The following is a 17,555-nucleotide window of genomic DNA, read 5'->3' as shown; positions in this document are numbered from 1 at the left end:
AAAAAAAAAAAAAAATGCAGTAAGCAGAGACATTGAGTGACTTTCCCACAACCTCATGGCTAAGAAGTATTAGAATAGGATTTGAATCCACATCTGATTTAACCCTCCTTGGTTCTTTCCATGCAGAGCTAGTGTTCCTTAAAAATGAAAAAAGAAAGTAAAAGATTGCTTTGGGTAACACTCTGATCAACAAAGTGTAACATGTTTTTGCTGCAGGACGTCTAGGGTCTTTAACATATTAGTATGCTCCATGCTCTGCAGCAGGGGCTGAAGTGTGCAGCCTTCGCCAAACGCTTGTGGACACTTGCTAACATCTCCTGGATCACCAGCCATTGGTGAGAACACTACTGCATCACGCTGCCACCCAGAACAGACATAATTGCAGCCCATCCCGCGTGGGGACACAATGTTGATTTTTTTCTTCCTCCAGAAGCTTGCCTAGCTTCAAAATATCACCTGTGAGCAATCAAGCGTGAGCTTTCCCATCTTTGTGCTGATTTCGGATCTTCTTAACTAGGGATGCTGCCTTACTGTGCCTATCTGTCAGGGAAGAGTTGGAGAGGAAGGACAAGATGCACACTGCCCAATTTTAGATAGGCAGCAATTTGTGGATTCTTTGTGCTGTCTTTAGAAAAATCAGCCTCTTCTGACTCGATGTGAGCTCTGAACACCCCCATCTACTTTTTTAAAATCTGTTTTTCAGGAGATTAAAATGAGATGCAGTGAGGTGAAGACACTAGCATATAGCCCTCAGCTCATAGAATTTTAGAGCCAAAAGTAACCTGAGAGATCAGTCCCTACTTCATTTGGACAAAAAAGAAGCTATAGCTCAGAGAGGCAATATAACTTACCCGAGGTCACAGGGCAATTAAATGGTGGGGCTAAGAGTCAAACCCAGGTCTCTGTGATTTCAGAGCCCATGTTATTCTTGATGCACTTCTCTGCCTCTCTTCTCTGGCCTTGGGCTTCCCTGAACTTCTCTGGTGTGCACAGGGGAGCAGGGTCTAAAATGACACCACAAGTTGACTTCAAACAGCATCCACTGGCCCTTTCCACCAGGCTCTCAAGGCTGGGGCTGGGACTCTGGTCCTTCCCTGTTACCATCACTGTCCCACACTCACTGAGCTTCTAAACTCTGAGATGAATGAATAAGACTGCTAAGCCCATTGCAAAGTAAACTCTTATTCCTCCCCATCCGTCCCTGTCCAGCTTGGAAATTCATCAGCTTGTCATCTGGGACCAACGTGTCTTCTAGCCCACTAACAAAAGGCAGAGGAAGGTGAGGAATCTAGAGACCTGGATCTCAGCCACTGTCCACCTGCCACTTGCCACATGGCCCTTGGCCACTGTCTTCTCTGTAAGCTTCCATTTTCTCACTTGAAAGGTGAAAACTTTTACCTTCTCACCTGAAAAGGTAAAGTTAGTTAAATTGTCAATGGGTCTCCTAGCTCCAAAATTCTGTGCAGCCATGAGTCACTGGCCCCGTGTGTGTCCTTTACTTTCTATGAGCTTTGGTTTCTTCATCTGTAAAATGAGCATAATGTAAAAAAGTAAAATAGAATGTAATGAAATGGAGATATTGACACCTGCCTCAGCACAGCTCAGAGGAGCCAGCAGGATCAAGTCTGAAAACCCTGAAGCTTACCATACATCTGCCAAGATTGTCGTTCGCCATGACCCAGAGGGGATGCAAAGCTCAGCAGCTCAGGGTCCCAGCCTGCAAAGTCCCAAAAGACCCAAACCAGTGAGGATGTGGTCAGTGGTGCTAGAAAGGGACACAATATGTGGGCAAGGCCACGTGGCAGGGGGCAAAAAGCACAGGCCTTGGAGTCCAGCTGACAAGGGTTGGATTCTGGATCTGCTTTGTGTGGCTAGAGCCAGCTGACCTCTCTGAGCCTGTTTCCCTGTCTGTAAAATGGGGGCACCTGCCTCTAAGGGTAACTGTGAGGAGTTAATGAAATGGTTAGCTGGCCTCTGACTATGTCCCTGCCACTCTAGTCTCCTTGTTGTTCTCAAAGTGGGCCCAGTGCACACCTGTTTCAGAGCCTTGGCACTTGCTTTTCCCTCCACCTGGAATACTTTCTCCTGGGTCATCCCATGGCTCATTGCTCGCTTCATTCTGATTACTACACAAAGACTATCACCTTGAACAGGCCTTTCCTGACTCCCAGCCAAGAGAGCCACACCTGCCATGCACCTCTTCTGTGTCACTTCTCCTGGCACTTGCCAGCGCTGGCCTGACATTACACGTGTACCTATTTGTTGTTCACCTCCCCCACCAGAACACAAGCTCCAGGAGGACAGAGGTTTCACTGTGCTCTTGGCTTCACTGTGCTGGATAGGGGCCTCCACAGGTGTCCAAGGACTCTGGAGCAATGATGCCATAAATCAGGAAAACGCTTGGAAGCAGGTATCCATTTAGCAGCCAGAAGCAGCCTGACTTCCTTCATTCTGGGAAGATGAGCTTCATGCACATGCTAAGTGTGATGCAGAAAATATACATAATTTAGTTAAAACTCCAAGCCAGCCAGGCAAGCGTCCAAGGCCAGTGGCATGTGCTCACCTTTGATGCATAACTGTCCAGTGAGCGAGGGGACACACATGGACTGCTGTGAAGCATCCAACTCTGTGTCTTGTCCTTAAGCGGGTCAGTTCTTCCTTTCTGTTTCTATGAACTCCAACGCAGCATCTCAGGAAATGCTTTAGGGAAATAAATAACAACAATGTTCCCATATTTCAGAGATAGTTTCTCTCTTTCTTTTTTTTTTCTTTTTCAGAGTCTCACTCTGTCACCCAGGCTGGAGTGCAATGGCGCGATCTCAGTTCACTAATTTTTGTATTTTTAGTAGAGACAGGGATTCACCATATTGGCCAGGCTGGTCTCGAACTCCTGACCTCAGGTGATTCACCCAGATTGTCCTCCCAAAGTGCTGGGATGGGACCCTGGACTGAATAAAATATGATCTCCTCTCTTGAGGAATTCATCAATGGGAGAGATGGACACAAACCCACAGGCATCCAGGAGCATATGGATAGGAGTCTGGACGGGGTGATGCTGTACAGAAACCACAGAACAATTGACTCTACTGGAGGGAAGGGGGATGTGTTTGTGGATTGCCTGGATTCTCTCCCACTCTGTGAACCTATCCAAAAGGATTCCTGGCTGAGGGTCTCTTTTCCTAAAACCCCATGTCAGCCACTGGACTCCTTGTCTAGATGATGAGAGCCCTGCCTACCCTTCCCTGGGTCCCTGTCTGCCTACTAGGCCTTCCTTTCCACATAGCCCCTGGCCTTGGAAGTCTCACCCTGCTCCAGACCCCTATGCCTGCCTCAGTCAATAGCCCCCACATTTTCCATGGGTTGTGCCCTTCTGGTGGCTGGCACCAGCCCTTCCTTCTCAGCCACTCTGTTCTGTGCCAGCTTTAGTGTGTCCCCAAACCCTCCCCAAGCCACAGCCTGAGTGTGGACATGACCTCCCTCTCTTCATCCCTGACTCCCAACCCCTATCGTTATTCTCTCCCATTCCTGCATGTATCCATTCTCTCCCCATTTTTTTCTTTGAGGACATTTCTTGATTTGGACTCTAGGTTGGCCTTGCCCATTCATCAGTGATTGAGGTTTGACCCATAAATCTCCCCCTTACTCATTCTTTAGGCATCCCCTGAGTGCCTGCTGTATGCCTGGCCCTGTGCAGGACCTTTGAGGTCCAGGGAGACAGCCCAGAACTTGGCCTCAGGATGTTCCAGCTCCCTGGAAGAAACAGTTAAAGGCTCATCACCACACGCTATGGCAGGGGCTGCAGTAGACAGATGTGGAAGATACAACAGAGCAAGAGAAAGAGTTGCTTTGGATGGGGTTGGGGAGCTGAATCTTCATTGACAAGTGGGAAGATGGTCAGGTGAACAAGGTAGAAAGACATTCCAGACAGAAGGAGATGCATGTGCATTTGTGCAGAGTGGGAATGGGAGATGCCCAATCTAGGCAGCCCTGTATGGATTGCCACGAGGCAGAGGCTGCTCTGAACAAGGCTGGGGAAGGGCTGGATAAGGAGCCTGGGGTCCTTGGAAACATGGGAGGGAGTTATGCAGTTTGCATTTTGTAAAGCTCATTCAGCAGACTGTTTGGAGAAGGTAAGACGGAGAGGGGGATCTGGTAAAGGTTTATACAGTCCCATAAGTTCATTCTCCACCAGTTGTGAGCACTGAACATTTAGGATCAGCCAGGCTCTGCACTGCCCCCGACCTCCCACTGCCAACAGCCATTTCTCCTGCCAAAGGAAAAAAGGGGGAAAGCTTCCCTTCTAGTTGGCCATTACAGCCCCAAGGGGCAAACACCTTGGCATACAAGAAAGCCCTGCATTTTTTTTTTTTTTTTTTTTTTTTTTGAGAGTAAGTCTTGCTCTTTTCCCCCAGGCTGGAATGCAATGGCGCAATCTCGGCTCATTGCAACCTCCACCTCCCTGGTGCAAGCAGTTCTCCTGCCTCAACCTCCCAAGTAGCTGGGATTACAGGCGCCTGCCACCACGTCTGACTAATTTTTGTATTTTTAGTAGAGACAGGGTTTCACCATGTTGGCCAGGCTGGTCGCGAACTCCTGACCTCAGGTGAGCCACCCACCTGGACCTCCCAAAGTGCTGGGATTACAGGCATGAGCCACCGCGCCCAGCCAGCCATGCATTTTTATTTTCACTGCTGCATCATCATGTTTTCCTCCTCCTGATATCCTCACCTTCAGCTCATGACCCAGAAGAAAAGTTAGTCAATAAAATAAAAAAGTTTGACTCATAATCCCATTCTACCGATTTGGCAACTAAGGCAAGGAGTTAGCCTGGCAAAGTGACCTGAATTAGTTTCCCATTGCTGCTGCAACAGATTACCACAAATTTAGTGGCTGAAAACAACAGATTCATTATCTTAAAACTGTGGAGGTCAGAGTCCAAAATGGATTTCACTAGGCTCAATAAAATCAAGGTTGTTGGCAGGGCTGTGTTCCTCTTGGTGGCTCTAGGGGAAAAATCATTCCCCTGCCTTTTCCTGCTTCTAGAAGCTACCTGCATCCCTGGACCCATGGCTCCTTCCTCTGTTCAAAGCCAGCAGCATAGCATTTTTCCATTCTCTCTCTGACCTTGATCCTCCTGCCTCCTTTTCATAGGAATCTCTGCAATTACACTGGGTTTTACCTGCGTAATTTAGGATTGTCTCTCTATCTCAAGAGTTTTAACTGAATCACACCTGCAATGTCCCTTTTGCCATGTAAGGAACCTAGTCACAGTTTTTGAAGATGGGGACATGCACACCTTCGGGGGCCATTATTCTGATTATCGCAGGACATTTTCAGCATCCCTTTGAGCTTTTCAATCCCAGGACTCCCTGAGCATCTGTTGTTACTGACCCATGGCTCTGTCCGTCTTTGTTCTTTCAGAGGAAACGACATTTGAAGCAGGAGTGAAAGTTCAGATCCACAGTCAGTCTGAGCCACCTTTCATCCAAGAGCTGGGCTTTGGGGTGGCTCCAGGGTTCCAGACCTTTGTGGCCACACAGGAGCAGAGGGTAAGTTCCCTGGGCTCCCAGAATTGATGGTCCTCAGCCTCCCCCAACCCCCTGCAGAGGCACAAGGAAGAGAGATGGAATTCCCACTCAGTCAAGGTCTTTACCGTGAAACTAGAGGAAGGTGTTCACTCGCCTTCTTCACCAGTTCTCCTGTACCACCTGTTGGTTTCTAAAATTGGGTGTGAAGGAAACCCAGCTCATTTTTCTTTTCACCAAACTGGTTGGGTTTTTTCTTTTCCAGACCATTCTGTCATAGTTGACTTTTTGTACAAGTTAATTTAAAAAAAAAATATATATATATATATATATATATTTTTTTTTGGCCAGAGGATGCTAAGGGAAACTGCTAAACAGGGTTTGATGTGTTTTATAACTGTGTTAATACAATTCAAAGCAGCCTAGAAGAAGAAAAGGGGTGGGGCGTCCCTCTCCCATCACAGGGTTTAAGTGGAGTGAGCCCTTGTTACGTGGGCCCCTGTCTGCTCTCTTTGATATAGCACTGGGGAGGGGACCTCACCCGCCCAGCTGGGAATGCTGCATCAATTCTGTCTGTGGGTGGAGGGAGGACAGGCACAGCCTCACGTCTGAAGCGAGTCTTACATCTCAAAAGGGAGACCTTTGCAAACTCTCAGTAGGGAGGCAGTCTCAAAGCAGGACTGTGGAGAGACACGGACTGTTTCTTTCTCTTATCTCCTGGATACTTGTTGCCTGGTTTTCCTAGAATAAAAGCTGTAGACACTGTGACTGGGGGGGAATCCTAAACCAGATCACCTAAGACAAGTTTCTGGGGAAGACCTTAGGCAGAGTTAAGTCTGTGAGTAGTGCAGGCACCCACTCTGGGGTGTGGGAAAGGGAGACCCAGGGAGAACCGTGAGGGAGGAACAAGGAAAGATGCATGAGTGTAACTGATGAGCTCAGGTTGCTTTTAAAATTTGGCTCAAATGTCATCTTTCACCTGGTACTGATCACAGCTGTTTAGCCATTTTATAAAATGATATTCTGCATTAAAAACTGGTTGTAGGGCCAGGCACGGCGGTTCATGCCTGTAATCCCAGCACTTTGGGAGGCCAAGGCAGGAGGACTCCTTGAGCCCAGAAGTTCAAGACCAGCCTGGGCAACATCATGAGACCTTATCTCTACCAAAAAAAAAAAAAAAAAAAATCAGCTGGGCATGGTGGTGCATGCTTTGATCCCAGCTACTTTGGTGGTAGGGGTGGGAGGATCACTTGAGCCTGGGAGGTAAAGAGGGCCAGAGTGGGCTGAGATTGCACCACTGCCCTCCAGCCTAGGAGACAGAGACAGACTCTGTCTCAAAGAAAAAAAAAATTAATCTATACATGAACTATATTATTTTTCACTCTCTGGGAAAGTGTTGATGGTGTAGCCCTCACAAACTCTGTCCTGTACACGATGCCTGTGCAGTTAGTGAAGGCCAAGGTCAAACTTCACTGCGGCATATAGGGAATGCGACTACAGCTTTGATGCAGGGGCAGGAGGTGCCAGAAGCTTAGCCTGGCCTCTGCGGGCTTCCAGAGACTGAGACAGGTGGTGCAAGAGCAAAAAGGGGTATCCAAGGGTATGCAAGGTAGAAACCAAATGGCCAGGAAAATATATCCTTGAGGACAAAGAAGGAGGGCACGAGGATGGCAGGGCAAAGTTCAAGGCTAAAGCTGTGAGAGTCAAGAAGAGTGAGAACAAGGATTACCCAGCAGAGGCATGCAGACGGGCAGGCAGCCTAGGTGAGCTGACAGCCTGAGCTACTAGCCTAGGTGAGCTCTTGAGAACCCGCCAAAAGTAAACAAAGCTGGGCATGGGTTGATATGGTGAGGGCAGATTTAATCAATGATATCCTTTTGCAAAAGGGAAGAGGGTGCAGTATGAGCTCAACTCAACTCCAATTCATAGAGAGGGCCTGGGTGTTTTAAAGGGAGAATGGGGGAGTGGGCAGAGGGAACAGCAAGGGCTTGAACAGCAGAGTCAGAGAAGTGAGAAATCATGAAAAACAGAAAGGGGCTTGGGGGCTGGTCCTTGTGAAATGCATCTGGTTTGCTAACTGGTGCTTATTGAAGTTAGACTCCTACCCTCCCACAGAGACTGGGATACAGGGGCCTCATCTTCAGGTGTTGGCTGGAGCAAGCAGTAAATTCTCTTGGCAGCCTCGGGTTTTCTCAGACAGGCACTTTAGGAGAGGATAGAGGAGTTCTAGGGATGTGGCCCTGAGCTGTTAGAAACTATGTCAGTGTTTGTTCAAGTCTTCACAGGCCAACGAAGGGTGAGGCTTAGAAGAGAAGAGGGCTCAGAAGAGCCTGCTAGAGTTTGGTCAAGGAGAGAAAATCTGTCAACACTCCCTTCTGTTGTATGAGTAAACCCACATCAGTTCAAAGAACCAGGCACAGGTTAGACTAATCAATATGTATATAAATTCTGTGACTATCTAAAAGTAAAATTTTAACTAGTTGTCCAAGGCAAATCTGACTTTGAGGTTTGTTGAATGTACCTACCTCCAATATCCTGAATTACTTACTTGTGTTGACATCTGTCTGCTATCTACATTGTTATTAGCATGCAGAATAAGCATTCCTTGAAACCCAATGTGAAATTCTCTCCACTGCTAGTGAAGGGTGGAGAGGAGGAAGCTCTCTATAGGCTGCTATTTTCCATCAGCCTGAGAGACGTGCTTTTTCCTCCCCCTGCCCTAGCAGATCTTCCATTAGTGAGATGGAAGAAATTTCTGGGCTGGGTGGGAAGTTGAAGCTATGACTTCTAGGAAGCCTTAAGTCTCTCTTTTCCTTTCCAATATGAAACAGAAGGACTCCCCATGGTGAGTAGGATGAGGAAACAGAACATATTCCCAGCTTCAAATTTGCTGTTAGCTTTGAAGTGTATTCTCAGAAAATCAGCCCCATTCATGTCTATATTTTCATGATTATTATAACTAATAAGATATTTGTTAAACATTTTACAGTCTTCAAAGCATTTCCGCATCATCTCATTTCATCATTGCATTTATATTAATAGAGAAATACAAAAACACATCCCAGAGCTAAATCTAATAATACATTATATTTACATGTATATAAAAGAGCATATTCATAGGAAATAAGACTTGAAGGAAATCAGCCAAAATACCCACAGTGGGGGAATTATGAATGATTTATTTTCTTTTCTGGGCTTTCCATCTCTTTCATATTGTGGCTTTGTTCTATTTATTCTTACAGCAAATATTTGCTGAATACCTACTATGAGTGAAGGGGTGGAGAAAGAGTGGTAAACAAAAGAGACCCAGTCTCTGCTCTCACAGAGCCTGTAGATTGGCGGTTTCTTTAACAAAAGAAAAAATCATGTTAAGGCAAGTATTTTGGGGGGGATTTAGTCCCAGCTGTATCTTTCATTCCACAAGTATGCAAACCTATCCAGTTGATCCAGAAGTCCTCAAACACTTCATTTCATTGATTGTTAAGAGGCATATTTTTGGCCAGGCATGGTGGCTCACGCCTGTAACCCAAACACTTTGGGAGACTGAGGCAGGCAGATCACCTGAGGTCGGGAGTTCGAGACCAGCCTGACCAATATGGAGAAACCCTGTCTCTACTAAAAATACAAAATTAGCTGGGTGTGGTGGCTCACGCCTGTAATCCCAGCTACTCAGGAGGCTGAGGCAGAAGAATCACTTGAACCCAGGAGGCAGACATTGCAGTGAGCCAAGATCGTGCCATTGCACTCCAGCCTGGGCAACAAAAGCAAAACTCTGTCTCAAAAAAAAAAAAAAGGCCTATTTTTGTTAACATTTTAACATTTCTGAAATAAAGATTTGTTTTACAATCAATTAAATCTTAAAATTACAATAAGCAGATAAGCAGTGCAAGCAGTGTTTGTTTCTCTTTCTTGGTGATACATACAATCATGGTGCATTTTACAGTATACGGTATATCAATAAAATATGACAGCTATGTTGCTATCAATCCAAGATTCCACTGCTTTGACTCAAAGTTTAAGGAGACGCTCCAGGAAGAAAAGGGGTGATAAGACATTAGGAAGCAGAAAGCCCTTTCCTGGAAGGTTGGTGTGAATCATGCTAGTAAAATTGACTCCAGAGTAAGAGCCCTAAGAGGAACTAGTGACTTAAAGGAATCCTACCTTGAATCTTTGTATAAATGGGAAAGTCTTTTTGCATGGTGAAAATTATCCCACCTATGCACAATTACACACAGACCACTTTTCCAAACTTTTTAAATTTATTTTATTGTCCTAAAGAATATACTCTTGGGCTACAACCCAGTCCAAAGATTGCTTTCTTAACCCACATTTGCCCTAAACACAAATAAGCCAAGGTATGCCTTGGCTGCCTTCCTAGACAACCTTGAGAAGTGCCCTGGCTAGCTCGGTATACTGTGGAAGCCCCTGCACAATCCCAGGACCACCACCACCAGAGACAGGCAGCAGGATAATATGCTGCAAGCAGAAATAGAACCTGGGGAGCGGTAGAAGAATAACAACAGTTCCTACCAAAAGAGCACATGCTACCTGCCAGGCATTATACCGTAGACACTTGAGGTGCCGTATCCCATTTAATCTCCCACAACAACCCTGCAAGGGAGGTATGGCTATCTCCACTTTACAGATGACAAAACGGCATGGTTAAGTAACTTGTTCAAGGTTGCACAGCTAGGGGAGCAGCAAAGTTGGGCTTCAAGCCCAAATCTACCAGGTTCCCACACCCATGCTCTTTCTGCTCTGCCACACCGCATGGTTGTAACTCAGGAAGACTCTCTGGAGAGAGCACACAGGGAGCTAATTCAGGGAGGGACTGGCTGGCAGGCTGGTCTTTTCCTACCATAAGCCCAAAGAAATAAGGCTACTTGGTACTGTGGAGAACAAATCAGCCTAGGAGCCCAGAGCCCTGGATTCTAGTCCTGCTGTGTCATGGGACTTTCGATAGATTGCTGCCTTCTCTGGGACTCAGTTTTTTCATCTGTAAAATGAGAGGATTCCATGAGATGACCTCAAATAGCCTCTAGCATTCACCGCCTGAGAGTCCCTGCCCCTGCTCACTCAAGGACACAGGGATCACTGGAAAGTTTGGCTGAAAGCAGTTCTGCACCCACTGCCTGCTCTGCCAGCTGGCATGAGATGTTATAAGGTAAATTAGGACAAGGATGTGAGATAAATGCCCTCCCCAGCTCTGGGAGGCAGAACCTGGGCTCCTGTTAGTGAGAAGCGGGAGCTGGGGTGGAGTCGCCTAAAACTCTAGAAGAGAAGCTCTGGCCACCCTCCTTGGTAGTACCCCTTCCTCAACCCACAACCACAGTGATCACAGCACTACCCAACTTAACACCCTTACATTCCAGGGCTTTCTGTAACTTACAAAAACCTAAACCCCTTAGAATGGCTCTGGAGTCCCTGCCCAGCCTGGCCCCTGTTCGCCTCTTCAGCCTCCTCATCTGCCTGTGGTTGACAAGCATGGACCCTACATCCCAATGATGCAGAAACGTCCACCAAACACCCCGTACTCTTTGATGGCTGCCTCTGCACATGTGTTCCCTCTGTTCCTTCCAGATACCATCCAAAGGTCATGGCCTTTAAAAAGACCTTCGCTGTCTTATCCTGCCACCTTCCAAGGAATAGTTAACTGTTCCATACGACATTTCGTATATTCATTTATTCCCTCAGCAAATATTCACTGAGCACCGAATGTGCTGGGAAAATTAAGATAAGCAAGACCTGGCTCCTGTCTTGGAGCACTCACAGAATGAAGTGGGGGACTTGGCATTTTTCATCACACTCCTAAGGAGACAATATTCCCTGTGTGGGCTTACTTCGTGTGGATCACTGCTCCCGATGCCTACCTCTCCAGAGCTGCCTTCTTTCACCTCTCTTAACCCTTGTCTCTTAAAGACTGGGAGCTCTCTGAGGGAAAGGATTGTGTCTTTTGGATTCTGTGGCCCCAGTGCCGGGCTTTTAGATAAGCTCCATAAATACGAGTTATTGGAAGAACAAATGGATGACCAAACTCTGCCAAATGTCCCATTGAAGAGTTGCGCTGACGGCTCTCCTCCCTAAGGCTGAGAAGCCAGGCTGTGATGGATGTTATATTTGTATCGTTTCTGGCTTAGACACCCTAATCAAAGCAAAAGCTCATGAAAGGGGTCAGGGCTAGGAGTACAGATCTGGAAGCCATCTGTGTAGATAAGAGTGGATGCATAGATGAGAGAGTCAGCACAGAATTCTGGAATTCAGGGGAAATTAAAGGAGTGAGTAAATACATGTGAAAGTGCAAAGCTGGGAGATTCATGCAGTATGGGGACAGCACCGAGCTGTCTTCAACATTGACATCACCAATCAGACTCTTTGCTTCTAATCTAAAGTGACTGCTAATGCTGGTGGGATTCCAAATCATGATTGATTGATTTTTGGAGACAGTCTCGCTCTGTCACCTAGGCTGGAGTGCAGTGGTGTGATCTTGGCTCGAGAGTTCAAGCGAATCTCATGCCTCAGCCTCTGGAGTAGCTGGAATTACAGGCTTGTGCCACCACACCCAGCTAATTTTTGTATTTTCAGTAGAGACATGGTTTCGCCACTTTGGCCAGACTGGTCTTGAACTCCTGGCCTCAAGTGATCCACCCACCTCTGCCTCCCAAAATGCTGAGATTATAGGTGTGAGCCACCATGCCTGGCCTTCCAAGTCATGATTTGACATCAGAAGGCTTTGATCATCTCCCACCCTCTCTTCAAAGAGCCTGGTGGTGATTCTTGTTTTCTAAATGTTGATCCATGTATTCATCAAATATTTATTCAGCCACCTTGGTTGTACTTCTTGGGGGTCTTGGGAATGAATCTGGAGATTCTGGGCAATCAGTTGGCCCATGAACCTCATTGTTCAGGAAATTTCTTGGAAATCATGGCCCTGAGTTTATATTTGACAGCCTCAGAAACACCTTGAGGGGCCAGAGTTGGACATCACACCCCACAGGCAGCCCGCTCTCACCAAGATCCTCTTTTACTACCAGCTGGAAACCATCAGGAACAAGAAGGGTTTCATTCCACAACCTAGACTTCATATTGGTTGCTCACTTAAGCTGTATCTAACGTGCCCTGAAGATGCCTAACGTCACACAACACCTTGCATCTAACCACTGCCTCTGTAGCCTGTTTAGACTATAATAAAGGCAAATAAGAATATTTAGGTCTTGCCAGCCCTAGTTACGTCTTTGGCAGGACAAGTTGGCTCTTGCAGAAGCCTAAGCCTCTGCCTTTGGTGTAAGTTGGCCACATTTCCACCACTTGGAGGGAATCCCACCATGGCTCACAGGAAGAAACAGTATCCCTCACCGCACCCCTAAATAAAAAGACCCAGCAGCATGGTGGGATGCCCACTGCCTGCTTTCGACAACTCCTCTCAAGCTTCCAAATATAACTTCCTAAGTGCCTTTCAAAAGGGAAGACTCATTTGTCAATCTGACAGCCAGATCCATGGTCCTTAATATCCATGTTTCACAGGCCCCATTAGAAATGGAAGCTTGCCCGGTTGGTTTTTTGTTTTTTTTTTTTTTTTCAAGGCAGAAGAGAGAATTTATTACACATGCCTTTAGTGACTTCCAAATGGCCAAAGCTGGAGGCACATAAATATGGAAGCATCCATTTCTAACCCATCAAAGCACTGGAGAGGTGCCAGGAGGTGAGATGGCTCGCTGTGTAGACATTGCCTTCGCCATCAACAGGGTACACTGTTTCCCACGAACAGCCCAAGAATAAGAATCAATTAAGCATCCACTAGCTTAGCTGCTTAATCACTTGTTGCCACTTAGCCTCTAAAGTAGAAATATCTTCAGATCCCCAGACGATTTTGCCAAGAGTCAAGTTTTCTCCATTTTTTGCTGCACAATATGAGCTTGATTTTCTCAAGGTGGAGTTGATGGCAGAGGATGGGAGAGGGATTAGAAGGATTCTTAAAAGAATTGCTGATTGGCTAGGATGAGCTAGGTATTGTGCTTGGCTCTGTTTGGGGAACCCAAAACTGAGTCCCAGAAAAATATACTCCAGTCTTAGGAGGGAATAAAATTATTCTTTATCTTACCTCCCCATTACCTTATAGACTTTTCCTCTCCTTGCCTTCCTAAGAAAGAGTAACCAAGAAGAACTCTATCTAGTCAGTCCCCAATGTCAGTTACCTGCAGTCAACTGCAGCCTGAAAATATGACATGGAAAATTCCAGAAATAATACGTTTTCCGTTGTGCACCATTCTGAGTAGTATGATGGAATCTCGCAGGATCCCACTTCATCCCACCCAGGACGTGAATCAGCCCTCTGTCCAGCATATCTGCACTGCATACATACACTGCCCTCCTGCTGGTCACTTAGTCGTCATCTCAGTGATCAGATTTACCATCAAGCTGTGGCAGTGCTTATGTTCAAGTCACCCTTATTTTACTTGATCATGGCCCCGAGGAGCATGAGTCATGATGCCCGGCATATCGTTATAATTGTTCTATTTTGTTGTTATTTTTGTTTATCTCTTGCTGTGCCTAATTTATAAATTAAACTTTATCAGAGATATGTATGTATGTATAGGAAACAAACATGATACATAAAGGGTTGGGTACTATCTGCAGTTTCAGGCATCCACTGGGGTCTTGGAACGTATCCCCATGGATAAGGGGGGCCTGCAGTACTTGCTTATCCCTGCTTCTTCATTTCCCTTTCTCCTGCCAGCCCACCTCCAGCACTCCACTGAAACTTTTCTGTGTCAAAGGTGCCCAAGGGATCTCCTTGGCTAAACCCAGCCTTTGTTGACAGGGACACGCCTCAGTCTTTATCCCACCTGGCTCCTCAACAGCATATGGACTGTGGACCACGCCCTCCCTGAGACACGCCTCTTCACTCCTGCCCGGCTTCCTCTCACCTCCCTGCCCACTCTGCCTTGGCCCCCTTCATAAGCACTTCTCCCCTGCCATCCCTTACCAAGTGGCTCTCCAGGTGGCTGTATTGTCCTCTTCCAGGCTATAGTATCCTTTCCCATAATTCCCAGACTGCCACCACCCCTGGGACCTCTTTCTTGAGCTCCAGACCCAACATTCCACGGGCTGCAGAACTCCTCTCTTGGAGTCCCATGGACTTCCCAAATCAAAGGTCAGAACTAAATTCATCCTCTCCCTGTCCCCACACCTGCACCCTGTAATTGATGCTCCTCTAGATTCAAAATTCTGTAAATGGCTGGAGTGCAAATCCCCATTTGCTAGCTATGGAACCTTGTACCTCATTCTCTTCATCTGCAAAATGGGGATAATGATGATTCCTACATCAGAGGGTGACTGGACAACTAAGTGGGTTCATACATGTAATACCCATAGAACAGCTGGCATACAGTGAGTGCCCAATTGATGCTAGCTGTTACTGTCCCCCACCCCAGACACTACTTTAGTTCAGCTCCTTATGTTTTTTTACCCAGATAAGAACAACAGCTGCCTCACTGGCCTCCCCAGGGCTCACTCTGTCCCCTCCCCAACCCATTCTCTGCATCAACATGACTGTGCTAAACTACAGCGCTGCTCATCTCCCTCCCTCATGAACCACAGGATGAAGTCCAAGAGTCTCTTCTCAGATCTCCCCAGGCTGGCTCCTACCTCCCTTTGCAGTGGCCTCTCGCTCTACTCCCCAGCCTCCCACACAATGCCCTGGCGATATTAAACAGAGCCCTCCTCCCAGCCTCACACGCTGTCCCCTCGCTTCCTCTGCCAGCGACACCCTTCCCACCCTTTCATCACCTCACTTGTATGTGTCCTTCCTCCAAGATTCAGTGCAAACGTAGGCCATACCAGAGTATTACGTGGAAATCTCTAGCATAAAATGTATACATTATAACCATCTGTTTACTTATCTGTCTCCCCCGCCAGACTGGGAACTCTTTGGGGATGTGATTCTATCATACTTCTGTTCTTTATATTTCAGCATTTTATGTGGTGCCTTACATATAGAAGATGTTCAATAAATTGTATTGAATGAAATGAATGAAAAAATAAATGTGAGAGAGAAGGTTTTATCATGTCACAGCCTGCTTGAGACCCATTAATGTCTTTCCCAACCCATGGAATAAAGCCCAAATTCTACCTCCTGGTTCCTGCCATCACCTTTCCCAATGGTTATATCTCACTGCCCTCCAGCACAAAGCCCCCTCTCATCTACACGCTGCCCTAGATAGGCCTTGAGCCTCCTTCCTGCCCTACTCCCTGATCATCTCATATTGGCATTTATTGATCACCTACTGTGTGCCAGGCACTGTGTTAGGTGTTAGGTTACCAGTGGACAAGACTAACCTGGTTCTTCTCAGAGCTTACAGGCCAGCAGGAGAGGCAGCCAATCAATCAACCAATCAATCATGGAGTAGGAGCTATAGTTGGCTGGGTATGGTGGCTCATGCTTGTAATCCCAGCACTCTGGGAAGCTGAAGAGGGAGGATGAGGAGTTGGAGACCAGCCTGGGCAACATAGCAAGACACCATTTCTACTAGAAGAAGAGAAGAGCTATTATTTGTCTGGTAATATGCCCCCAGTATACTGTAAACTTCTTAAGGGAAAAGATTAGGTCTTACAATTCTTAGACGGATGGATGGATGGATGACATGTTGTGCAATGATTTCTGAGGGCTTACAGTCCATTTAAGTTCTGCTTAACCTTCAGATTTGGTATAACTTAAATATTCTTTTAACACTAGGAACTAAAAAGTAAGTCTTTTTATTGAGACCCATGGAAGAAAGGATGAGCTAGAAATTGTGCTGACATGGCAGCCCCAGCCTAGATCCAAGGAGCAGACCCTTAGTGGTGCCCACCCTCACTAGCATCGCCAGGGAGAACCAGCTGCTCCCGCACCGGCTCTGCACTGGATCTGCCATCAAAAGCCGGCTGCTTATCTCTCAGTGGCTTATTTCCTCCTTGGACCCAGCAAGAGGAAAGGAACCCTAATGTCTATTGACTCACCTACTTTATCTTACTCAGGAGACAAGTTAATAAATCAGACCATGCCTTGGTTGGGTCCTGCTGCCCAGTGCCACGTTATCTTTTGATTCACGGGCAGCTCACTGCCTGAACTCCACACAGTGTGGTCTTGGTTTCTGACTTTTTCTTTAAAGCAGGGAAAATGGCCTATAGAGGACACTTCCATGCATAGGCTAAGAGCTGTTGTATCTTTTTCTTGGCAACTTTGAAGTTTAAAGAATCACCAACACGTCTTTTAGAAATATCAACTATAATGAATGACTGAATATGGACAGTCTTACTGATTGCCACACTCCCTTGGCAAGGGTAAGGGAAGGAGGAGCCTGAAAAAGACATCTCTTTCCTGTTCTCTCCTTCTCCTTCACGCTTGAAAACAACTATTGCCCAGCCTTCACAGCTGGAGAAGTCCATGCATTTGTTTATGTTGTGACAAATGGGCTGGACAGCCCCAGTAATCATTCTCTGTGGGCTACTAAATCATAGTGCTTATCTGTTAGACTGCTGTATCCCCAGAACACCGCTGGTCCCTCACCTGCTGAGATCTTTCACTCTCTTTCTCTCTCTCTCTCTCTCTCTCTCTCTCCCCCCCCTTTGAGTAATTAAAATGTTTTAATAGCAGTCAACTGTCTATTAATATAAATTTAGCTAATAACACAAGGTATTTGCATGTCTTGCTCCACCCAATGAGAGAATACCCTTTGAAGGCAAGCGTTCTGCAGCAGCTCACACATGCCTAACACTGTAAACCAAGGAATGAATAAATGGCAGGCATAATCAATATTGGTTCATTGATTGCTCCAAACCCTGAAGCAGATCTTCTTGTGGAAGAAGAAATCACTCTGAAATGCGAGTCCATCCCTCCCTGATTTATGCGCTTTGTGTTTCGAGATAGCACTCAGAGTCCTTTAAAATGGGGCCTTTGATGCATTTGGGTGACAAAGGACAGGAAGATGGCCTTGGGCCAAGGTCTGTAGGAAAGCCAAGGGGACCACAGAGGGGACAAGCAGAAGGGGAGCT

General features: G+C 46.5%; 1 protein-coding gene across 1 annotated transcript in view; it reads left to right on the top strand.

Annotated features, from left to right (window-relative positions):
• The window catches only part of LOC108313593 (acid-sensing ion channel 2), a 278,841-nt gene that overhangs the window by 199,736 nt on the left and 61,550 nt on the right, over positions 1 to 17,555 (top strand). Inside the window, exon 3 of the mRNA XM_017542021.2 lies at positions 5,422 to 5,549. Coding sequence (XP_017397510.1) covers positions 5,422 to 5,549 — 128 coding nt within the window. The remainder of the gene's footprint in view (positions 1 to 5,421; positions 5,550 to 17,555) is intronic.

This window comes from Cebus imitator, unplaced genomic scaffold, assembly GCF_001604975.1.
Source record: "Cebus imitator isolate Cc_AM_T3 unplaced genomic scaffold, Cebus_imitator-1.0 Scaffold140, whole genome shotgun sequence".
In the NCBI taxonomy this organism is placed as follows: Eukaryota; Metazoa; Chordata; class Mammalia; order Primates; family Cebidae; genus Cebus; species Cebus imitator.
This window is presented reverse-complemented; position numbering and strand designations above follow the sequence as displayed.